Source organism: Rhinolophus hipposideros, assembly GCF_964194185.1.
Source record: "Rhinolophus hipposideros genome assembly, chromosome: 17".
Classification (NCBI taxonomy): Eukaryota; Metazoa; Chordata; class Mammalia; order Chiroptera; family Rhinolophidae; genus Rhinolophus; species Rhinolophus hipposideros.
In genome coordinates, this window is record NC_138063.1 from 15698012 (window position 1) to 15724535 (window position 26524).

A 26524-nucleotide genomic window follows, 5' to 3' on the forward strand; every position below is an offset into this window, starting at 1 on the left:
GGGGGAATGAACCATTTTAGGTGTCATCAATTGGTGTTGACATAATAGTATACATGTTAAAAGATAATGTAGTAGAATATGTAATTTAAATTAAGCTACATATTATCTTCAACAATTTATTTCAGTTTTAAAATATAAGATAATAATATGAATCAGTTTATTTTCAGTTTTATATTAAATATATTGATTTCTGAAATTTGGGGTAACATATAGTATACTTAGCTTATCTTAATACTGACTGGCCAAATAGCTGTCAGGCTAACAATAGCTTCTAGATATATTATAGTCATATTATGTTCATTGTGTCATTAGAATGCGATGATCTGATTTTCAATTTCCCCATTCTCCTAGAAGGTAATATTTTCTTTCATCTTTTTAGCCTACTCTTAAGACTTTCTCTAAATACATTTAACAATATTTTCCAAACTGTTTGTTAGTTGCATAGTTCTCTGGAAAAATACTGGGTTTTGCTTGACAGAACTTAGAGTATTGATTTGTTTTGGGATTCCTGGTTTAAGTTTTGTTTTTTGTCCCTTAAAGATTTTTATCCCCCTTGAAAAATAATTCTCCTTATTATAAGCCCTTTGGAAATAGAAGTCACTAGCTATTTATACATTTAAAATATGAAAAACATTTAAAAATAAAATGAAATATAGCCCATAAAATACAGGGCTTATAGCCTTCCATGACTTAGGAAAAATCCTTCTTTTCTAAAGTATGCATGGGGTTTTCTGGTTTGTTTTTATTTTGTTCAATCTCCAGGACCTCCCAATTTTCAAGGGCACTGTGGGGCATATGTAGCATTTATTTGATGTATGTATGTGTATGCATATTTTCCAACATCTGTCTCTATGGACCTATCCTTTGTGAAATCCTAAACCTTGTATTAATGCTTAGTTTGTGATTCATGGTGTTCTGAGAGCAATTATATAATTTTTCTTAGGGTGTTTATTTGATGTGCACCGTAAAAAAGGGGGAGAGTTATTTTTTGGTAACCCTGCCGTTGCCTTTTTATTGGTGAATTTCTCTTTCTTTAACTGTGACCTATGAATATCATTGTAGGCTCACTGCCAATTTTGTGAGCCGCTGTCTGCTTCAAAATGGAGGCAGGAAGGTATCCATTTTCATCAAGAGGATGACAGTGTTCCAGTCTCTCCGACCATCTGGAGAGAGGAACTTTTGGAGCAAAAGAAAATGGGGATAAAAAAATATATATTTAGCAGAAAAGGCAAGGGGAAAGCCAATTAAAGTTAAACTATACCTTATGAATTGATGCTGTTCCAGTGAGCTGTATTCTTTAAAGGAAACATAAACATGAAAATACACAGGTTATTTTTATAAAGAATTGGTTTCCCAAGTCTCATGAGTATTAGTAAACAAATGTAAGTAAATTAGGATTTTGGCACACTTTTTAAGTTTATTGCACTCACAAATATAATAAGAACTATAAAGGAAGGCGCCCCCACCCCTTCTTGTATACACACTGATTGTTGGTGGTCTTTGTAGATCCGGGCTTTTAATGGCCCTTTTCATGCATCTCTGCAAAAAGCTGACACTATGGAAATTTCATATTCCAAGATATATTTGTCACTTTCTGTGGTTTGGATACTGCATTTGTTTTCTCTGTCTCTCGAAAATGAAAATATTAATGGAAAGGTAGAATAAAAGGTAGCACCTTGATGCATGTCTTTCTGTTTTTACCTTTCATATGGTCGTGGACCATTTGTGTTGTTGTTGTTTTTGTTGTTGTTTTTAAGGATGCTTAGATTCCCAGGACAATCTTACCGGTAGTATAGAATATATTTATAACTAGACATAGTTTGCAATATTCTTGCCTGTGACGGGAAAATATCACACCTGGTTTCCCATTCACACAAATATATGCTTAGCATTTTTGTTTGTTTTTCGTTTTTCTGTGTTCTGAAAGGAGCAGCAGTGTTTATAGGTTTTCACCCGACTTAGAATGGGCATGGCTGAAATTTAGTATTTTGTGTTTGTTTCTTTTAAAGTAATGGACTTTGAGATGCTTGGTCAATGCAGCCAGCAATACTAAATTGGCTCTCCTTCCTCAGGTTTATGCTCCATCAGCAAGCACTGCCGACTACAATAGGGACTCGCCAGGCTACCCTTCCTCGAAACCAGCAGCCAGCACTTTCCCTAGCTCCTTCTTCATGCAAGGTAAGATGCAGCCTCTCCTAAGGGGAAGTCCACGGGGCAGAGTTTTCCGTGGTCTTTTCTTGTCATCTATGGAGCAAAAGACTGTTGAATTGATACCCAAGAAATAGAATACTAGGCAAGTGTAGAATATTGAAGGTTCTTTTCTTAGCAATTGCATTCATTAAAAATAAATCAATTAACTAAAACTTTAGTAAGACTTTTTTTTTTTTTAACTAATGCCCCTTGAACAATAATGAGTTAAGATTAGACTGGTTTGCTTCACTGAGAACTGACGCTTCTTGGGGGATGGTCTTCCATAACTGATCATTTCGGCATCTTCACTCGTCCAGAAGAATGTATATATATGTTTAGAAGTGTTTTGGCTCAGTGTGTATTTTAACCATCCTGAATTTAGCCAATTGGGAACAACTTGCACTTCTGTTTAACTTTATATAAAAATTTCAACCACTTATTATTGATAGATGAAGTGACCAATCTAAAAACTGGAATATTATTTCATTACATAGCAAAAGCTTTATCCCAACATGCTAACTGATGTAGGGTGAAAGACCCAGGTTTTTTCCCCCAGAGAAATGTAGAAAATTAAAGTTTCGTGGTAGATAAAGTATATTTATTCCCCTAACTGTCCAGTGTATTTAATTAAATGCACATGGATGTGTGATTGCTGAGCTTATAGTCTTCTACTGATAGCACAGTCCCTTTCTACTGCTTGAAAAGACCAAAATGGTTGAAATGACAGCAACTGCTTGTAAGAATAGATGGTTTGGAGGATGCAACTAAGGCCCCGTCCGTGATATGCCTGATATCTTATTGCCGTGGTACATTTATTGCCCAAATGTGATAATCTTGACACCAAGTTAAAACTCAGAAATGTAGATATGGAATTGACCAAGAACTCCTGTATGCAGAACTTGAACTATTTTGGCCTGCGTGTGCAAACCTTGTTTGTGCCCTTGGCAAAATGCCATGGGATTTCCTTCTTTGAGCTACTCCAGGAAGGGCCACATCACAGGAAGGAGCACGCACTTGGGGCAGCAGGTACCAGGGGAGCAGCCTGGTGGCTCACTTTGATTACGACGGACACACTAAAATCATTCTGATTAAAAGGGATTTATTTTCTTTCCCTTCAGAGTGTTAGTAGCTCTTTTACGTTGTTAGTTCACATGTGAAATTCCATGGAAACATCTATGAAATTGAATTGAATGGGTCTCTCAGGATTAGAGAAAATTTGTTCCACATGTAATGGAGCTCATGTTCCCAGGGATCCTTTATCTTTATAACCTGTCCTAGGTGTAACCCTCAAAGGAACACACCAGGGCATATCACTTGGGTGTGTTCTGTGCAAGGAGAAAAGGCTCCACCAGCACCCCTCTTTTGTAACCAGTCGGAAAAACTATGCTATCGGTGTTGAATAGAGATTGTTGACTCAGGAATCATAACTCAAAGCAGGTTTTCATTGAGAAAATTGAGAGAAGGATGGATTTCTTCTGTCTGCCTTCAGGAAGGTGGCTTGCTTAACTTGTGCACACTGCAGAAGAGATCAGGTAGATTAAAACAACAGGTTCTTCTCCTTAGCAGATCACACAAAGTATGGGGAACAAATTTGTTTTTCAGCATATGAATACCCAAAAAGCAAAAAAAAAACAAAGCATGTTTCCGAGTTGACATTTAGGATGAGCACAATTAATTTGCACACGTCTAATTCTATTCTTTCAAAACAACATTATGCCAAGATCATGGGATGTGATAAATATTAATTTGCTGTGAAAAGCGTAATTTATGTAAAATACGTATTTTGATAAGTCTGTATTGAGTAGAGTGTTCTGTGTTAACAAATCTTAAATGTACTTCCATACAGTGCCTCGTGTTGTCAAAATGTTTCAAGTGACTCTTGTTCAGCGATATATATTCGCAATTTATTTGTCATAAATGTCATCTACCTAAAATGTCAGTGATCTTGAACTCCATATTTGAATTTAAGGGGACATCTAAACCTTCAATCGCAGGTATAAATCCAAAGTAGCTGAGTAATGACTGTTTTTGAAAGCCCTGTTTTCACATTATGATCACAGGAGCAGTGTGTGGTGATCCCATTTCATATCAGCTTCCTTCAGTGAGGGCTGTGTGGTGCCCAGAGAAGTTAGGCCTTGAAGAAACATGCAGTTTAGGTGAAAGATGTTCAGAGACACTCAGGGGCACATTTTAACCTTATTACTCTGTAACTTCTCATTTTTAACTTTAATGTCTATCTTCTAGTTACAACTCTTAAAATGATCAAAATCACAGACATGATTTTGCTTGCGTAGTTCTTTAAAACAAATCTATAGATTATTCATCCCTGTCCTGAAACCTTTCCAGTTTTCTGAATTCTAACTTCTGGGTTTAAAATCTCAGAGGAAAAAAGCCTTGCGAAATATAGTGTCAGATTTAACTTGTCTGTTGGCTAAATTTTCAAAAGGTCTTTTTGAATAAAATGTGTAAAATAATCTTATTTTCAAGGAAGCAATACTTGCCATACAGTTAACACCTAGCTGGTAGCCTGATGTATATCTGGCACTCAATTTTTGTTAAACTTTTGAAAGAAGGAAAACTTGAATGAAACCAGCAATAACATAGGTCCTTCCCTCTATTTCTACCCCCTTGATCTGAAAAGCCTAAAGCAAACAGTAGCAATCGCTAAAGGTAACTTCTAGACCAGTCAGCCCAGAGAATGAGCAAAATCTATAGGAATGTTTTAATTATGGTATTAACAAAAAAGATTAACTTGTTATTAAAAGATACTTCATATAGTTTACATGTAATTTTAAACCTCTTTTTAAGTCATAATTGTATAAAATCCAGAGGCTTTCAAAATTGACTGTGTCATAATACCCACCTTATATGTGTGTACTCTTTGAATTGCTACCGAAGGCTTAAGATAGCTATATCAAAAAAGGAAAATCAAAAAAGAAAACAAAAACTCAGAATGATACAGTTTCGATTCCTCTTCCCTAGATATCATAATGTAATTCCACCTCTAATTCTATGTACTCTGTATGTTAAAAAAAAAAAGAAATCTAATCTTTCAAATCTGAGATGTTCTTTTTTGTTGTTACTTACTACTCTATACGCTTTTTAAACTTGCAGACTTGCCAACTCAGTAATGTCTCAAGTCTTTTCAACCCAAAATTTAGGGGCAATTTGACTTTCAGTTCGTTTTCATAGAAAAAGTGCTCCAAGGACTTCCAAGAAATGTTTCCTTTAGCATTAATTACCCTGCTGACTTGACATAATTCTGTGTAGAACTGTGTTCTGTTGTTCTTTTACAGTTGAATTTTTACTAAGAACACTTTACTAGGTTAAATATTTATAATTGTTTGGCAATATAGAGCCATTGGGGAAAAAATAATGATGACTCTTTTCTGATGTAATCAACTAACCACCACAAAGATGAATGCACCACAGGCAGTCATTTTCAAGTATATGAAGAAACCCTATTCTATCAGGCAAGGCTGAATGCCTCAGCAGAGTCATGGTTTTCTTTGTCCTTGACAGATGGCCATCACAGCAGTGACCCTTGGAGCTCCTCCAGTGGGATGAATCAGCCTGGCTACGGAGGGATGTTGGGCAATTCTTCTCATATTCCACAGTCGAGCAGCTACTGTAGCCTGCATCCACACGAACGTTTGGTAAGGCCGATTTACATGGGAATGGGGATAAAACAACACGTCTGTTAAATCCCGTCCTCTGTCTTTCTATGCATGTACATAAGGACTCTGTCAATGGAGGTGTAATTGGTATACACCCATGATTCTTACCTTTGTCTTGTTTTTGTGGTCAAAGACAAAACTGAATCAGATCATCTCTGTAAGCATTTTCAGATTCTCTTTGTCATTGTGCTTCTGTTTATTATGTTTTGTTCTGTGCTTTATTTATCACAATGTCAGCTTCCTTGTGTACATAAATACACATGGTATTTGAGTTACAGAATTCAGCTATGGCAGTACCTTATTAGGTTTGGTTTGGTTTGGTTATCTGTAGTTCGAAGGATCTGCGGCAGGGGGCAGAGTGACAGTGAGTAGACTTGGGAGGTAGATGGTATGCATCACGCATGGGCATTTCCATTTCCCTTTGATCGGCTTCTGTCACTTCTGACAGCTTTGACCTGTTGTGCCGTGCTAGAAGGAAAGAATTCATGTTTTCTACGCTCTCCCGTCAGTAACAGCAGCCATGGGATTTCTGTATAGGTCCGATGCCTAATTTTCTGTATTTCAGCTTTGATTCCAGTCCCCACCCCCCACCCTCCACCCATGTCTCCCACTGATGCTGTGTTTTGCCTCACTGTAGTTGAAAACCGTTAGGCTGTAGAATGTCACCTTTTTATTATTATTATTATTATTATTATTATTATTATTATTACTACAACTAAAGTTTCCACTCTGCCCATCACCTGTGCTCATCCATCCTAGTTTTACTCTTTGTCCTAAAGGAAGTAACTCATCTGATGTTTTTCTAGCCTCGAAAACAACCACAGCCCAGAATCCACTTAGAAACTTAAGTCTACGATTAAATGGAGGAAAGAGTACTTCTAGTTCATGAGTTAGATTTGGAATGCAGATAAGCTGGGACTGAGTCCCTTGTGCAATAATATAGCTTTAAAAATGTATAGACCTCTACTCTTACACATGTAAAAGGGTATATGACAAGTCATTATAGTTAGTATTTATATAGTATTTATATAATTTCTTTTCATCTTTCAAGTTGCCCTTTTTTTCTGTAGTATTCAGATTTATGTTTCTTTTTCTGTTCTGGTATAGGAAATAGTAATTTCTAGATTTCCGTGGCCTTTCCTCTCTTTCGCTCAACCACTAGAGCTATAGAAAGGTGACCAATATCCTAGTCAAAAGTTAAGATTTCTGAAATCCTTCAAAATATCTATTTATTTAGTCCTCGTTAAGACAGACACTCTTTGGTCAATTAACCTATCCGTTAATGAGAGGCAAATGGTGGAGATGGAATTCGCTTTTTAAATCATCTCCCAGGTTTGAATGTGTAAATCACAAACTATCTCAAAATTCATCACATTTTCAGTAAATAACAGATGATTTGCTTTCAAATTTTCTCTTCTCTCACCTCCTACTTCGAGGTATTAGAGTGAAAGCTTAGAGAAATATCAACTATTATTATGCTAGAATTTGTTCTTGGCTAACATTTTTATTTCTCCATCATCATTTTCCACTTCTCTAAGGAACTCATGATCAAATCTACATGTGTCCTATGAGCAAGGAAAGTTTTGATTACACATAAAAAATTTGGCACTATGCTAATATGTTGGAATTTCAATCCTTTTAAGAGTTGTCCATCTGACATTTATTTTTCTTCCCTCTTATATTTCTTTTTCCTTTTCCTATCATGGTCTAGAATTTTGATTTAGGTGGTTTGATTTTATCCCTAATTCCCTGCTAGGGGGAGGTATCTTTAAAATGTGCTCAAATGCACAAAAAGTGTAACTTTTGAAAGGAAACCAACTACATTGGTTTTCGAAAAAGTTTTGCTGAACCAAGACAATAGGAAGAATCAAAACAACCAGGAAGCGAGATCATTTGAAAGGAGTAGCCCAACAGGTTGCATCAAATGCTGTATTTGTAATGTCATTTATCTATCGCAAAACATAGGCTTTCCGTTCTTAACATGATCACTTAGCAGATCGTAGAGATTACGGGTTTTCTTTATAAAAAGGCCAAATGAATTAAGTCTCTGTCAGTATGAATTTTCTCACTGATAGGAAACTGTTGAATTATTATTTCTAGTAATCACTGTAATTTCAATATTTACCCATTCGAAAATCTCTCGCTGAAGTGACGTTTAAAAATGTGACATTGAGAATAATTTGCGTATATAGTAGGTAGTGTCCTTTCTGTTGAAAATATTGCTCGTTCCTTACAATTTTCGAACTTAGCTTTTAGCCCATTCCATGGTGAACAAAGGAATAGTTTGAGAAGAAGCAGAGAGCTTACCTTGTGTTATTTTGGGTATCATTTGGCCAAATTAGTATTATCTCTAAAGGTGTAACATTTTAGAAACATAGTTGTCATTGTCACTTCACACCATGTTATAATAGAATGTGTAAATTATAAAGCTTAAAATCCACACGTTTTAGCTGCAACTGTCAAGTCACCAGTATCGATTCTTCAAATTCCCTTTAGAGTTTCAGCCTGTATAACACAACCTCACAGGTAATGATGACGATATCACAGATGCGCATGTAAAATCTCTCAAAAGAATGGAGTTTGTGGTTAAGCTTTAGAATGGGTTCTTGTACATGTACGTGTGGAATGAGCTGGCAGACTTCTTTTTAAAAATAAGATAGAGTCCTTGCTATCTGTCATGGTTGAGGCATAGTCTTTGCACCACAGGGTGAAATAGTCCTAGGAGTCTGGAATTTTAATAAAAAGGAAGTTCCGTTGTCTTCTGTTTTTTGTGACATAAACCCTAACCCCTGTGATGATCACCTGGGTGTGATTTTGCCCCTTGGAGAACATTTAGAAATGTCTGGAGACATTTGGATGTGACACCTGGGGGATAGTTGTGTAACACCCCCCTACTGGAATCTAGTGCATAGCGGGCAGGGATGCTGATAAAAACACAGTGCACAGGAGAAGCCCCCCACAGCAAAGAATTATGTGGCACAAAAGACCAATTGTGCCAGGGCTGTGAAACCCTGCCTTAACCCAAAGCGTGATTTTATGCTCAGTCTGTGCTACCCGCTATTGTATGTTGTAATCTTTGAATTATCAACCCATAGGTTGATAAAAACATCACTAATGGAAACATTTTTAACACTTATTCTGTCAATAGACTCCAAATACACTGTCGTTGGATATCATAAGTAAAAATATCTAAATAGTGGGCATGTAAGGCCATAACACTTTATCATACTTCCCCTTTCCCTTTGTATAGTAGGAAGCAGGGCCGGGCAGAGAGTATTAATAGCTGGAGTAAGACTTCTTATAGTTGATCCCTAAATACTCCAAAAGACACATTATTCACATATCACTTATAGTCGCTGTGGTATATTTAGTATATCTTTGAATGACAGTAATTTTCAACATACTTTTCCTTGTAAAGTGATCTAGTTATAAACCTCATTAATTGCTTTCAGCATCTAATTTTCTGTGAGTCTCTAAAAATGACTGATTAGGTGGATTGTATTGGTTTCCTCATTAAAATTTGTGGGGAAGATCTCGTTTTAGCCTCCGAACTCAGGATTAACCCTTTGTCAAATCCTGAATTGCTGTGCATTTTATACCAAGTTAAGGGGTCTAAAAATTATCACTGGTGTGATAATCTATATCCTGTTTCATTCTGTGATTATTAATAGTTACTTAAATAGTTTTCATAATTCTTTTCTTGTGTTTTGATTTCTGTGTAGTAGGGGCTGATTTATAAAGTCTCTATTCTTCAGAAACTCACTATGGAACAGAACTGAAACCATCTCTTTTTCTGTTAGCTTTCTTTTTCTTTATTCTGTTTCTTTTTCTCCACTTTATTATATATAGTCTTTAGCTCTCGAGCAAGTATAGCTCTTCTCAGTTTGGTGTTCTGTGGCTTATTCAGAGTTTCACGTTAGCTGCACTATTGAATGTGGGGTCTGTCATTCTTTGGAGAAAATTTCATGGACTACTTGGGGTATTCCATAAGTAACAAGTAGAAATGAGTTTAGCAGGTGGCCTAAGGAAATTTTTTTTGGTCAAGCGAAGAAGTCCATGAAATTAAAAAGTTTGAAAGGCATTCTTGGGAACTTGGAAAGGTTTAAGGACATCATGTCAACTTTTTCACTGAAGTTGACCTTTCATTTGGACTATTTTGAGTGTGCAGAGGTAATATTTTCAAAGGCAGGACACTGGCAGACCTAGCTCTGAAACGTAGTTTCATTTTCTAGACTTTTTGGTTATCTCTCAAATTACTGGTATTTCAGCCCACTATTTAGTAAATGCTAACTGATAACCAGTTGTTCACTGAGTATATAGGATAATTATGTGTTCAGCACTCAGCTGTAAGTTGTGCGATGCAGAGGTATAAGCTCTGTTCCTTCCCTTTAAAGAGTTTACAGTGTAGGGTGGAAGTGCACTTAGAAGAGAAAGCAATGAAAAGCAGCGTATAATCGTTACATGGCACAGTGCAGAATGTTAATTCAGTAGGGATTCAGAGAGAAGAGATCTTGGAAGAGCTGGAAGTCGTAAGAAATCATCAAGGAAGAGGTAGAACCTGAGACTGACCTCTCAGAAGGAGAGGGTCTCAAGACCCTCTCAAAACCTTGGGTCTTGAAAATACCAAGACCCAGGGTTTCACTCCTTGTGAATAAGTGTCTGGGCTTTAAGCACCTCTGACTATCAGCATCATGTTTAATCTCAATTTTATATTGAACAGTAGTAACAGAATCTCCAATAATGATATAATAAAGATCAATAGCCCATTAATATAGTATGTGTAAGGAAAAAGCAGATTTTAGCTTAAATATTTTTTCTTTACATGTCTGTAACACATTCAGATGCCTCTGAGAAAAACTGTTTAAGCTACTTATTATCTTTAACAAGAAAATAGCTCGATGTGTTTCTGTAAATTACTGTGTCCCTCTTAGTGATCTGCTTATTCCCAAGCAGATGGATGAGTAGCACCTAATTTGCCACCTTACTGGCACTGTGATATGCCCGAAGAAATGCAGCTTATTTGGACGACTGGTATGATAATCTTACTGAAAGCCAAGCCTTAAACCAAATGACTCTGTAAAGATGATGTTCTTTTTTCCTAGTCACCTATATGATAGATTGCTAATGGAGAAGAGATGTAAAGAAAATCGAATCTTCATCCTCAGTTCGTTTGTTCCAGTTTAATTCAGTATGATCATTGACTTAACACTTTACACATTGATACTTTGGAGAGATACATTTTAAATTTCTCCTTTGCCATTTTGTTCATGCTGGAGTGCAGAACGATGATCCAGTTTGGCAGGAAGAAGATCTGAGATGGGTTCCTCTTTGCCATTTAGTATCCAGAAGGTCAGGGTGAAGTAAAATGTAAATCCTGTGTGTCATGATGCTGTTTTATTCATTTTATCACAGAATGTTTCTTATTTGATCCATAGGCCATACGGAGAATAGTAGCAATGCTCTTTTACGCCGCTTAAGTCAGAGATGGTTTCAAGCAGTAATTTTTAGAGATTGTGATAATTTCTCAATGTCCTACATTACCATTATTGTGTCTTTTTATTTTACTATTTGAAAACTGAAATCTGTCAGATCCAAGCAAGATATATTCTTGGGTATTTTGAAATACTAAGGGCTTTCTCCATCTCCGAATGAAGAGTTCTGAAAGAAGTGTTTGAAAACTAACCCACTAAATATTTTATGGTTGAACATAGCCTCCTTTTTTCTGCTTCTTGCCACAGAGCTATCCATCACACTCTTCAGCAGACATCAATTCCAGCCTTCCTCCAATGTCCACTTTCCACCGTAGTGGTACCAACCATTACAGCACCTCTTCCTGTACGCCTCCTGCCAACGGGACAGACAGTATAATGGGTGAGTCTCGGAAATGCCAATTCTGATGCTGAAAAGTCACTGTCAGTATTTAATAATGAAAGACCTCTTTTTCCCCCTCATAATTGAACAGCAGTCAGGCAATGAGTATTTGTCACATAACTGAATGAACAAACAAATGAACCAAACAGAAATAGTCATTGGCTTGACTATAATCACTTTTTTTTCCACAAGAAACTGAAATTTGGCTACTTTGTCTGTTGTGAGTCATTAGACCGAACAAGATTTTTAAAGGACCCAAACTACCTTGCTTCTCATCCTCTCAAGCAGCAAGCAAAATGAACTTCCATGAGTTGAACCGTTGAAGACTAATGAGACGTAGAGGGCTTAGTGCCTCTTAACTGACCACTTCCCAAAGTCAGTCACCATGCTCTGCTCTTAGCTATAACATGCCACAGTCGTCTGGAGACTGGCTCATGCGAAATTCACAGGTGAGCAGTAATAACTAGATGGGCTTCACTTTCTGAAGCATGTGGCATTGTGGAGTCCTTCGCAGGGCCAGGAGTGTTTGTTCACATACAGGAGAGGAGATGGCTGGCCATCAGTGGGCCACAAGTCATTTGTTGCTTTTTATCCAGCGAATTTACTCACCAAGTTAAGGCTCAAGCAGAAAGCTGTTGCCAAATTAACAGACCCATCATTATCCTCTCATTTTTCATGCTGTCCATTGTGGTCCTTTCCCTCTCCTGCCCTGAAGGAGGAGCTAGCGAGTGTCTGGCTGCCCAGGAAAGAAAGAGCTCAGGTTGGGGAGGAGGAGGCAGGCACCTTCTCGGAATTGGCCTTAGACCACTTCCCTCCTCCTTCAGATGAGCAGCCTGATGTTCCAGGGTCTTATTAACCCTCAGATGTCACTGGTCATCACTACTCTGGTTCTCGCTCAAACCTACACCTTGCTGGGGGCCTTAAGAGGACTTCCAGTGCGTCACTGATAAGAGCGCTCACTGTATATTTTAGAGAGAAGAGTGTGTGACAGAATGATCCTGCTGCTCACTCCTCTTCACTGTTTATAGTTTTTTGCATTTTATTTCATCTATAGAACTTTGGGAAGTAGTATGTATGAATCGCTTATGTGGGAGAGTTTTTGATGAAAAAGAAATGTGTTTGGAAGTGTTACAAACATAATCCTGAGTAAATAATACACTCCCTGCTTATTCAATAATATATTTCACACTTGAGATGAGCCATCTAGCAGCCCTTTACTGTCGTGTTTTATTAAGAAGCAAATTTAGGAATACGTTTCCATTTTTGTAACTTTTCAGAACAAAGCTTCTACAAATGTGTTGCATCAGTTTGACCTTGGTGTGCTGTGGACAGAGGTCACATGGGGACGTTTTGTTAGCTATCGGTGCAGTTTTGGCAGATTTGAAAAACAAGAAGAAAGAAAGAAGTGCAGAACTGAAAGAGTGAGAAAAGCATATTTCACTTCAATGTGGTTTGACAAATGGAAAGCCCCTTTTTGCAGTCATGAGGTCTAGTTATGAAGAAGGGTGACCGGTCATTCATTGTCTTACATGGCAGATTTCCTGTCTACTTGTGGTTTGAGTAATTTTCTTTTTAAGGAAGGTATAAAGGTGGAGCAAAAGTTTGAGTTGAGGAAAACACACTTAGGCACTGTTTGAAACGAGTTCTGTTGACTGATTTGCAAAATAGTTTTTCTGGGAGAGAGGCCTTAGACTTGGGAAGAAAGAGGTATTATGAGATGGTGTAATCATCCTCCATGAGCTGTGGAAATGAGTCTCACTGGGAATGGGATTTGCTTTAGTTAAGCTGGTTGGCTGCTCATTAGCGTGTAGATGAACAGGAATGTCTACTGTCCTACATTTGGTCTGGTCAGGGTGCAGCTGTCGGTTCTACGTCCTCATGGGCTCAACTACATACTAACGATGGACTTAACTTGTTACAGACCATAGGGCTCTGTGTAAGTGGACGGAGGATCTAGATAATAATAAGAAGCTATAATTTTAAAAAGGAAAAGGTGTGAGATTTTTGGAACCCCGAAAAGGGATTTTTTTAGGAACAACCGTACTACACAAACTACTCCATAATCATGGGTGTACTTGTCAAAACCAACTAGTAGAATGTGACAAAGCTTTATAATCTTTTCAGGAAATGAGTAGACATGGTAATTCATCCTTTTTGGAGGAACAGACCTTTATTAATTTGCATAAATACAGTTATTACTGTAGGATGATTTTAAGGGAGAACATTCTAGAAATGATCTCCCTTAAAATGTGTTCTCCAGTTCCTTAAGTTAAAGTGTAGAGGAAAATGTAAATATAGTAATAAGCTTTAGTATTGCATGGTGTCTGAGTGGTTCATGTTTCTTCGCACTTTAATTCTCTTAGGTTTTTGGCTTGATTTTCAGAGTGTGGTAGAAGTCAGGGATGGCAGGATGTCTGTATAACAAGAAGAGAAGATTTTTCTTCTGTTAGTGATACTTCCCTAACAAACTGTATGGATTAATAGGATACATCTGTAGACTTTTGAAAATATTTGGCATATACTCACTCATTCTGAAATGCAGGAAGTAAAGAAATATTACATTGCCTGTATCACAAAGAACACACAGAGCTAATTAAATAATTGGTAAATAGGGAACACATAGGCTGACACATGTTTAAGATTACACACATGATTCTGTAGAAAATGACTGTAAGCAATACTAATGCTGTAAGAATGGGGTTCAAGCACTAACACATGGATATCACATTTTTCAAGTTTTCTTGGTGTAAAGTTGCAAGGCAGTGCAATCTTTTCATAAACAGTGTTGATGTCTTAGGAAGCTTCTTTTTCAGTTCAAAAAATCATTCCCCATTTCTCAGTTTCATGTTATAATGTGTCTTCCTGGAGGTCATTGATTTTCCTGAACTGATTATATAACCACAAATGCGTGTGGAGTGAGTTATAAGCTCTAGAAGTATCAGAAGGTAAACTCTCTGGGACCACGCTCCCTTGTCTCCTGTTCTCTGCATCTCAAAGATGGAAGATGCTCACTGAAGTCTGAGATGGCTTGTATTTGGTTTGGAGGAATGACCATCATTTCTTGTTTTTCTGTTTGTTTGTTTGTTTGTTTCTCCTCTGCGGCCCAATGTCATTTTTTTGTGAAATCCTTCGGAAGAATAAAGCTTATTCAGATTATATTAATGATGGGATTTTTTAAATTACAATTTATTGGGCTGACAATTCTTAGTAAAGTTACATAGATTTCAGGTGTATAATTCTGTAATACATCATCTATATCTCACACTGTGTGTTCACCACCCAGAGTTATTTCTCTTTCCATCACCATATATTAGACCCTGTTTACGGTCTTCTAGAGCTTTCACCCCCGTTACCCTCTGATAACCCCTAAACTATTGTCTATGTCTATGAGTTTTTGTTCCTTCATTTGCTTCTCTTGTTCTTTTGTTGTTTTCAGTTTTATATACCACATATCAGTGAAATCATATGGTTCTCTACTTTTTCTGACTTATTTCGCTCAGCATTGTAATTTCAAGATCCATCCATCTTTTCACAAATGGTACTAGTTCGTCTTTTCTTACCGCCGAATAGTATTTCATTGTGTATATATACAACAACTTCTTTATCCATTCATCTATCGAAGGGCATTTTGGTTGTTTCCATGTCTTGGCCACTGTAAATAAAGCTGCAGTGAACATTGGGACACACATGTCTTTATGGATAACTATTTTCAGATTTTTTGAGTAGATACCCAGGACAGGGATTGCTGACTCATATGGTAATTCTATTCATAATTTTTTGAGGAACCTCCACACTGCCTTCCATAGCGGCTGCACCAATCTGCATTCCCACCAACAGTGTCTGAGGGTTCCTTTTTCTCCACAGCCTCTCCAACACTTATTACTATTTGTCTTGTTGATGATGGCCATTCTAACTGGGCTGAGGTGATACCTCATTGAGCTTTTTATTTTCATTTCTCTGATTAGTGATGTTGAGCATTTTTTTCATGTCTATTTGCCATTTGTATGTCCTCTTTAGAGAAATGTCTCTTCAGGTCCTCTGCCCATTTTTCAATTGGGTGTTTTTTTTGTTGTCGAGTTGTATGAGTTCCTTGTATATTTTGGATATTAGCCCTTTATCAGAGACCTGTTTGCAAAAATCTTCTCCCATTCAATTGGTTGCCTCTTTATTTTGTCAATGGTTTCTTTTGCTGTGCAGAAGCTTTTAAGTTTGATATACTCCCATTCATTTATTTTAGCTTTTACTTACCCTGCCTTTGAAGTAAAATTCAAAAAATACTCTTTGAACCCAAGGTCCATAAGTTTAGTACCTGTGTTTTCTTCTATGCAATTTATTGTCTCAGGTCTTATGCTTAGGTCTTTAATCTATTTTGAATTAATTTTGGTACATGGTGACAGATAGCAGTCCAGTTTCATTCTTTTGCACGTGGCTTTCCAATTCTGCCAGCACCATTTATTGAACAGGCTGTCTTTTCTCCATTGTATGTTTTTGGCTTCTTTGTCAAAAATGATCTGTCCATATTTATGTGGGTTTATTTCTGGGTTCTCAATTCTATTCCATTGGTCTGTTTTTCTGCCAATACCATACTGTTTTGATTATTGTAGCCCTGTAGTACAAACTAAAGCCAGGGAGTGTGATACCTCCAGCATTGTTCTTTTTTCTCAAGATTGCTTTGGCTATTTGGGGTCTTTTGTGGTTCCATACAAATCGGATGATATTTTTGTTCTCTTTCTTTAAAAAATGCCATTGGGATTTTGATGGGGATTGCATTAAACCTGTATATTGCTTTGGGTAATACGACCATTTTAACTATGTTGATTCTCCCAATCCATGAGCACGGAATGTCTTTCCATTTCTTTGTGTCTTCTTCCATTTCTTTTAAAAATGTCTTATAGTTTTCAGCATATAGGTCTTTAACATCCTTGGTTAAGTTTATATTCCCAGGTGTTTTATTCTTTTTATTACAATTGCAAAAGGAATTCTTTTTTTTATCTATTTTTCTGAGATTTCATTGTTAGCATATAGGAATGCGATGAACTTTTTTGTATGTTGATTTTGTAACCGACAACTTTACTGTATTCATTGATTGTTTCTAATAGCTTTTTGGTGGAGTCTTTAGGGTTTTCTATATATAGCATCATGTCATCTGCAAAGAGTGACAGTTTAACTTCTTTATTCCCAATTTGGATGCCTTCTATTTCTTTCTCTTGCCTGATTGCTCTGGCGAGGATTTCCAACAGTATGTTGAAAAGCAGAGGTGATAGGGGACAGCCCTGTCCTGTTCCTGAACATAAAGAAAGGGCTTCAGTTTTTCACCGTTATTTATGAGATTAGCTGAGGGTTTGTCATATATGGCTTTTCTTATGTTAAGGTATTTTCCTTCTACACCTATTTTATTAAGTGTCTTAATCATAAATGGATGTTGTATCTTGTCAAATGCTTTTTCTGCATCAATTGATATAATCATATGATTTTTGTCCTTTATTTTGTTTATGTGATGTATCACATTGATGGATTTGTGGATGTTGTGCCCCGGGGATGAACCCCACTTATTTGTGGTGAATAATCTTTTTAATGCATTGTTGTATTTAATGCATTGTTGTATACAAATTGTATGTATGATTTGCTAGAATTTTGTTTAGGATTTTTGCATCTGTATTCATCAGAGATACTGGTCTGTAGTTTTCTTTTTTTGTGTTATCCTTACAGGCTTTGGTATCACGGTAATGTTAGCCTCATAAAATGAGTTAGGCAATATTGTCTCTTCTTCAATTTTTTGGAAGAGTTTGAGTAGGACAGGTATTAGATCCTCTTTGAAGGTTTGGTAGAATTCACTAATGAATCTGGTCCTGGACTTTTGCTTTTGGGAAGGTTTTGGATGACTGATTCAATTTCTTTACTAGTGATCTGTCTATTTAGATTTTCCAGTTCTTCATGATTCAGCCTAGGAAGGCTATATATTTCTAAGAACTTGTCCATTTCTTCTAGGTTATTGAATTTGGTGGCATATAGTCCTTCATAGTATTCTTGGATGATCCTTTGTATTTCTGTGGTGTCCGTGATAACTTCCCCTTTTTCATTCCTGATTTTGTTAATTAGTGTCTTCTCTCTTTTTATCTTAATAAGTCTAGCCAAGGGTTTGTCAATTTTATTAATCTTTTCAAAGAAGCAGCTCTTTGTCACATTATTTTTTTCTATTGTCTTTTTGTTCTCTACTTCATTTAGTTCTTCTCTGATTTTTATTATTTCCTTTCTTCTGCTGACCTTGAGTTTCATTTGGTCTTTTTATTCTATTTCTATAAGGTGTAACTTGAGGTTATTTATCTGAGATTTTTCTTGTTTCTTGAGATAGGCCTATAAGGATATAAATTTCCCTTTTAAAACTGCTTTTGCTGCATCCCCAAAATTTTGGTAGGATGTATTTTCATTCTCATTTATTTCTATGTATCTTTTGATCGCTCCTTTTATTCTTTCTTTGACCTGGTCGTTCTTTAAAAATATGTTGTTTATCTCTGTGGGGTTTTTTTTTCCTGCTTTCTTTTTGCAGTTGATATTTAATTTCAAAGCCTTGTGATCAGAGAATATGCTTGGTATGATTTCAATCTTTTTACATTTGCTGAGACTAGTTTTATGTCTCAATATATGGTCTACCCTTAAGAATGCTCCGTGTACACTAGAAAAAATGTATAGTATGATGTTCTTGGATGTAGTGTTCTATAATTATCAATTATGTTCATTTTATCTAATATGTTATTTAGGGCTGCTATTTATTTATTTATTTTCTGTTTGGATGATCTATCCATAGCTGTCAATGATGTATTTAGGTCCCCTACTACAATTGTGTTTTGGTCAATTTCTCCCTTTAGTTCTGTTAGTAGTTGCTTGGTATATTTCGGTGCTCCCTGATTGGGGGCATAAATATTGATGACTGTTATGTCTTCTTGTTGTATAGTCCCCCTTCTCATTATGAAATGTCCATCTTTGTCTCTTGTTACCTTTTTTATCCTGACGTCTGTTTCATTTGATATCAGTATGGATACACCTGGTTTTCTCTGGAACCATCTACTTAGAGTGTCATTTTCCACCCTTTTACTTTGTGTCTGTTTGTCCTTCTAGCTTAGATATGTCTCTTGGAGGCAGCATATGGTTGGGTTTAGTTTTTTGATCCAGTCTGCTACTCTGTGCCTTTTTATTGATGAGTTCAGTCCCTTTACATTTAGGGTGATTATTGATATATGAGGATTTCCTATCATTCTATCTTTGGTTTTCTGGTAAGACTGTGTCTCCATTGTTTCTTTGCCTTTTTGTTGTCTGTTATTTCTGTTTGGTGGTATTCTATGATACTTCCCTCTGTTTCTTCTTTTATTGCATTGTATATTTCAGTTCTGGATTTTTTTTTTATTGGTTACCATTAAGTTTATGTAAAAGAAAGTTTCATATTTTAGAGTATTCCATTTTCTTTAACATGCTTACGTTCTCCATTCCCATATTCCGGTTCAGGCCTTTACTCTCCCCTCTTTTATGTTTTGGTTGTCACAAATTATCCCTATTGATGCTGGTCGAATAGCCTCCTTCAGTATTTCTCGTAGTGCAGGTCGTTTATTAGAAAATTCCCTCAGCTTCTGTGTGTCTGGAAAGGTTTTTATTCCTCCTTCATATCTAAAGGATATCTTTGCTGGATATCTTGTTCTTGGCTCATAATTTCTATCTTTCAATAGTTTGAATATTTGATTCCACTCCCACCTGGCTTGTAGACTTTCTGCTGAAAAATATGATGATAATCTAATAGGCTTTCTTTGTAGGTTCCCGTCTTCTTTTCCCTGGCTGCCTTGAGGATTCCTTCCTTGTTGTTAATTTTAGACAGCTTCAATGTAATATGCCTTGGAGAAGGCCTGTTGGGGTTGAGGTAATTAGGTGTTCTATTTGTTTCTTGGATTCAAGGATCCAGTTCTTTCCACAATCTTGGGAAGTTCTTGTTGATTATTTGTTTGAATATACTCTGTGTTCCCTTCTCTCTTCTTTCTCTTTCTGGTATGCACATTATTCTTACATTGCTCTTTCTGATGGAGTCAGAAAGTTCTTGTAGAGTTCTTTCATTTCTTTTAAGTCTCAAGTCTCTTTCTTCTTCCATCCATGTCATTTCTAGATTTCTATCTTCAATGTCAATGATTCTTTCCTCCATCTGGTCAACTCTACTACCTAAACTGGCTATTTCATTCTTCATTTCTTTTATTGAGTTCTTAATCTCCAGAAATTTTATTTGCTTCTTTTTAAAAATTTCAATCTCTTTGGTAAAATGTTCATTTTTTTCTTTGATTGTGTTTCTGAGCTCATTAAACTGCCTGTGTTTTCTTGCATCTCTTGAGTTTTATAAAAACTGCAATCTTGAATTCTCTGGCATTTAAGTCACATATTTCCTTGTCTTTAAGTTCATTTTCTGGACTTTTCATTTTCTTTCTGAGCTGTCTTGTTACCTTGGTTATTCATGGCAATTAATGATTTATTATTTCCCTTCCTAGACATCTACAGGAGTGGCTTCTGCAACAGGTTGATAGAAAGAGGTCTTTCTTTTGTTTTCCAGTAGGTATTGGTAGAATGTTTCATTTTCTCTCCAACTGCAGCCTTTTATTCTTTCTCACACTGTAGTGTTATATTTTCTCTTCACTATTCCAGCTTCTCACACAATGGGGGGGGGGGGGATTCCCTGGAACGTGGGCTTCTCCTCTGTTAACAGTTTGCATGGGTCATAGGGCGCTGCATTTGTTTGGGGATGCGGAGAGCTTCTGAAGTTCCAAAGCTCTTCCTGCACCAGATTCAGAGCCTGTATGTTTCAGCAGTTCTATTTACTCCTGCAGGGATCCGCCCAGATAGGTGGTGCCAGGGGCGGGGTGCGTTGTGAGAGGTGGCCCAGAGCAATGGCAGCGACTACCACCACAGCCAGTCCCGCTTCCACAGCTCCCTCTCCTTTGCCAGAACTAGTGGGCTGCGAATCTGTGTCTGCGGTCCACAGTTCTCAGAACAGCAAATATCCTGTCCTTTTGATCTGACACTGCTACTTTATCGCTTCTAGCACCGGGCAGTTGGAGGTGGGGCGAGCTCTGGGAGGGTAGGGAGGGGGCGGCTAGTCTCAAGGATCCAGTTCTTAGGAACTGGATCCTAAGGCTTCTGGATCCTAAGGCGTGCCTAAGGCTTCCGTTCTCTGCTCTGCAGTGAGGGCTTAAACCACCGTTTTCAGCCTTCTTCCCTCAGTTTTTGCTCCGAGGTCTCTGCCATGAGCATTGGCTTCAGCTGTGTTATATGCTGTCCCCTCAGCCCTCTGGGTCATAAGCGGAGCCCTAGCAGTCCGAGTTCTTCCCTCTCCCGCAGCTGCGATAGTTCCGGGATGCAGGGAGCTCGGAGCACTGAGCTAGGTCTGCGTCCTGTGTCCACGCTTCTCTCTTCCTCCCCACTTCGCACAGTTTGCTCACCTTTAGGTGAATTCAGTAGTGTGCCCATTAGTCTTGCTTGTCTGCTGTGCTGGGAGTCCTTTGTGGAGGTATAGTTGTTCAATCTGTTGTAAATTCCAGCAGAGATTTCAAGAGGCTCACAGCACGCCACCAGCTTTATGACGTCATCTCCGTTTGCCATAAGTAGAAAAAGCAGTCCCTGGGAAGGGGAAATGCTGACTGGATTCCCCAAGCCCTGCCTCCTGAGTGGGATATTGATCCAGCAGCTGGTGGGAGGGTAAACCTATTGAAGGTCAAGTCCAAGTGAGTGTGACCTGCTGAGTGCAGAGTCTTTGGGTGGGTCGCAAATTTTTTTTTTTAATGACACATTTATCCATGGGTTTTTGAGAAAATTGTGGAGTAAAATATTTTATGTGTGATACATAGTCCACTATTTGTCTCTGAAGCCTTGTCAGCAAACTGAAGATTGCACTAGACATTTCTGAATCGGAAAGGTCTTTTAAGCACCCTAACACGATATAATAATACTGCATGGGACACAGCATGGATTCATAATAACTCAACTAGTGTAGAACCCAGTTAAGAAGTAGATGAACAGGAGAGAAGCTAAGTCTTGGGACTTCAGTAGTTGCCAACATCAGAGCCCTTCAAACTTTATTCCTAACACCCTTCCAGTGTTATAACGTTTGCGCATGTCTCAGAAGCCCTATAGTCTAATGGTTCTTCATGTGAGTGAGCTTGCATACAGAGAAGGAGGTGTAGTAAGTTATTAGATACCAGCTCTAGAGGATAGAGATGTCTACAGGATAGCAGCCATATGTATTTTGCTATCTACATATTTCCTTCCTACCTGCGACATCCAGTAGCCCTTCCCAGTCAAAAGGATTGAGAGGACTGCCTGTTTTAACACAGTTCCCTGAGAATACTCAGAAACCATTTGTATACATTACGAGGCTGTGACCTCTTGTGGTGTGGGGCTACACACCCTCCCTTCCCCTCAGAGGGAATTGGGCGTACAACTACCATGATGGTTATAATAACTATTATTGTTTTATTAGTCCTTAACTGGTTTGCTTTCTCATACGTGGTATTTTCCATATTTTTAAACCTCAAACCAAATACTGTTGATGGAACACACTAGCAAGATTGATTTAAGACAACATATACTAAAGATCACCCTGGAATATCTATCTGGTTCATGAATTAATCTAGCTTACAACTTTCACTTTTAATGATATGTTTGTATGACATGAAGCATTTTAGTATGTGGCTTTTCTAGTAGATACATGTCCATTACCCCTTGAGGACTTGGTTTTACAGTTATTTTATTATTAGAGTAATCACATAAGATTCACTTTGTCTTTTATAAGCATTTTGAGCCTTCCAATACAGTTGGGTGATGAACAGGCACAGAGCATAAGAGTATATGAATTTTATCCAACAACATCCTGGCTTCTTAGTTACAAAGACCACCAATGGAAACAGTAAGCTAGTTTGATTTAATTCTTCTCATCCATTTCTTGCAAATGATCATGTAGTTCAACTTTACCCCTCAATGCCTAGAAATCCCTCCGGTTTGAAATTAGTGCATTACAGTCCATATTTGAGCTTTGATTTTAAAATTATATGTAATACAATTGTATATAGTGATGGAGGTGTCCCTTCTTTTGCCATTTTTGTAGACAAGCATATGGCATTGTTATGCTGCTTCTAATAGTTTAATAATATGAGGGTCACTCGGAAGTGGTTCACAAAAAACTACATTTTAAAGCAGTCATCTTTTTTCAGGTGTGTACATTATGAATTGTACTTCTTGTTCCTTTTATGTCTTCATGATGTTTCCAGCCTGAGCTTATGGGTGTGCAATAAAGGGGTAACACATTTTCCAAATTCTGGTTTTCAGTAGTCAATCCCCTGGAACCACTCACGCTGGTGTTTTGATTAGGGTGTGTTCTAATGGGAATTGCCATTTCCCAAAGCTGAGATTGAATCCAAGGGTGGTCCGACGTGAAGCCAGAGATCCCCAACCCTTCTTTCTGCTCCATCCTCCAGCCAGCAGCAGCACCTGTGTTCAGGCCATCTGAACAATGCTTGGGTGGCTGGCAGTGTCGAATCCTCCTACAGAAGTTCACTTCCTCTTGACAACTGCTCATCTTCCACTCATGTTTATGTTACAGCTCTACCTAGAGACTTATTGTTTTTTTCTTGAGCATGAAAACTTTATTAGAGCTAAAATAACTTAAGAAACCAATCCAGTCTTTACCAAGTAGGGGCAATAGTTTTTATCTTTATTTCCATTTTATGGGCATTTGGGTAATTACTAATAACATGAGTTGACAAAAACCAGGGCCTAGAATAGTAATCAAGTCCTGTTTCAGTAAAGCTGAAAAGGAGGATTTGATGAGCACAGGTTTTAATTAGAAGAATGTTTTTGCCATACATGACCCCTCACTCAATATAAAAGAAATAATGCCATTTGAGAATTAATGATATATTCGCTTGCTGATTATGTGTGCCCTTTGACCTATCGGTCATTGCACAGACAAAAAGAGAACACTTGAACAGAAGGACCCGTGCAGCTTAACATGTTCAGGGACTCTTGAAAATGTGTCTTCTCCAATGTTTCCTGGAACAGAACAAAAGGCATTCCAAGCGAAAGGGCAAACTGGCCCCAATAAAGTGCTTTGAAATTTAAGACGTTGGGTTTGGCTCTCCAGCTGCTGCAAGGTAGAATGGCTTCATGTTAAAAAAATAGTCTGCTCTTATCAGCGGCTTCCATGAGTAGCCTTTGTAGTGTTCTGAATCATTTTCATGACAACGTGAGGTAAGGCGTTGATTCTATTTTTTGCCTCACTTCCTGAGTCCTAACATCGCCCTCTGTACAACAGGCACTTAATAGAAACTTTAGTTAGAAAGGTGTAGTATGAAAATAATCGCAACAATCCTATCTTGTCTCTTCTAAAGTGTGATGGTTAATACCATATATATATAATTTACTTTTTCAGTGTTCCTAAAATATTTCTAGTGGTTTTCAATTCTGTTTGGCTTCATGAAAAAACATTTTTAAACGCTTACTATTTTCATTTTAAAGTTGTTCAAAAGAAGAATTAATCTTTTGAAAGCTACTACAGTAGCAAATTTTATCTGTAATTGAAACAATATCTTGTCCTTTATTTGGGTGTCGGTTCCTTGTCAGATAATGTAATTTTTCCAGGGTGATTCTGAACTTTCATTTCATGAAGATCTGTTCTCTAATCAGGCAGATGTCACAAATTATTTTGACCTATAAGTCTCATTTTTAGGTAGTATGATAATACTGCTTCTAGGAAAATATATATATATATAATTGCCCCAAATACCATGGTAAAAATATAAGCTGAAAAAATGTTACTGCTCTCTGTATTTTCAAACTATTTATTGTTTTCTCTATAAAATTATTTTTTTAAAAAAGCTCCCTAATGCAGTAATTTTAATTTTCACACCAGATATAATTTCATTTATCACTTATTTTAATTATTTTTAATACTCCTGATATCTGTGGTCCTCTGCTAGCTCAAGTGTGTGATATCAGACCCTCATTTTCAAAGTTTGCTCATAATACATGTAATCCTTAGTGCTGATAATCAGTGTTTTTTATATGAATTTGTGATATGAAAAAGAATAAGTATGTTTTGTCAGAAGGTGATTGTGTTCTTTTTAATCACATGCCAGTGTTCTTTCAGTTTTAGTAATTAAGACATGAATATGAGTGTGGGTTTTGTTAACCAAATAAAACACATCAAAAGACTGTTTAACTGACATACCCAATATGTAAATATATAGAAATAACAAGCATGATTTAACTATGCTAAACAGAGGTCAGGAGAGTGAAATTATAACCCAGAGAAGCAGAGAATTTGACCAGTTGAGATCAGCCCACTACTCTATTTTTACAGACCTAGAAGCTGAGGATGACACATTTGTCAGAAAAGCTGCTCTCTTGGGTCAAGAATAGGGCTGGGAATTTTAAAACATTATTTGTGTAATAAAGTTTTGCTTGGATTAATCAGTGGATTTGTGAGTTCCTTTTCTTATTTCACAGAGTATTGAAAAATGTCTTTCCCTAGCGTTTAATTTATTTTATTTAAATACTGTGTCAATTTGCTAATGTTGAGGCCTTAATAAACGTAACATACCAAATGTCATAGGTGTTGTATGGATACTGAAAACCTCAAAAGTACACTGGGTGTACCATTTTATAAAGGCAAGTTACCTTCAAACGATACTTGCTCCATAGAACTGGCTTTCAATTATATACTAGAATCTACATCTTTTTATTAAGAGTACATCTTAGTACTATTTGTTCATCTATTTATAGATAAAAATACCAGTGTTTAAGATGATAGAGATAACTTCATGATTATGTGGACTTTTTTTTAATCTCTGGAATTGGCGATCATATTAACTTGTAGTAACATAACAGTTGAAATATTTTTAATGTGGACACAGACTTAACTATGTGGAAAATATGTTATTTAAAATATTAAAAATGTTTTCTGTCCTAGGAAGCCAGGCCTGTTAATAGATTTTTTTTTTAATTTTGTTTACTGTGCAACTCTGAGAGGAGTACCTCTTTTTGCTACATATCGGTTTTTTATTTGAAAGGTATAAATTATTTGTGAGGATAATTCAGTTGACTACTTAAAATATAAAGAAAAGCCAAACTTTGAGGACTTCAGAGACCTGAAAGTACTGCATACTTCTCATCAATGAACTTAGCAATGAACTACCATTCACCACTAACTACTCCTAAGTAACAAGCAGGAAGGTAGTAGCAACTAAAACACTTTGTCTTTAAACCAAGGTGTCAGATTTATGTTTTATCTGTAAAAATGTAACATGAATATATTTGACATCTACGTCAGCTAACAAATTAATGCTAATTAAAGATTAATGTGTTGTAATTAGCATTAAAATGCAATTAAATTGTGAGTAAATGGACCAGGAATAGAAAATTGTTAGATGTCTCACTGCCTGCTTTTTCATATTCTGCCTTTTGTTTTTGCAGCAAATAGAGGAAGCGGGGCAGCAGGCAGCTCCCAGACTGGAGATGCTCTGGGGAAAGCACTTGCTTCGGTGAGGAAATATTGACTTTGGACGTTCACATGTACCAGTGTTGATGGCTGAACTTTAATCACAAGCGGACATTTGGAATTTTAGAAAGTGAATGGCAAATAGCTTTGATTTTTGGAAAATTGATTTTAGCTTTTTTGCATAATGATCATTGCAAAACTGGAGGAGAGAGCTCTGAAGCTTCCAGTACATGGCCGATCTCTTCCATCTTGTCTCCTCACAATGGTG

At 37.0% G+C, this 26524-nt stretch overlaps 1 protein-coding gene across 40 annotated transcripts in view; it reads left to right on the forward strand.

Moving 5' to 3' along the window:
- The window catches only part of TCF4 (transcription factor 4), a 341674-nt gene that overhangs the window by 282836 nt on the left and 32314 nt on the right, over positions 1 to 26524 (forward strand). For all 40 annotated transcript variants that reach the window (XM_081078012.1, XM_081078029.1, XM_081077992.1 and 37 more), the window contains 4 exons: positions 2073 to 2178; positions 5713 to 5846; positions 11606 to 11738; positions 26232 to 26299. In XM_081078012.1, coding sequence (XP_080934138.1) covers positions 2073 to 2178; positions 5713 to 5846; positions 11606 to 11738; positions 26232 to 26299 — 441 coding nt within the window. The remainder of the gene's footprint in view (positions 1 to 2072; positions 2179 to 5712; positions 5847 to 11605; positions 11739 to 26231; positions 26300 to 26524) is intronic.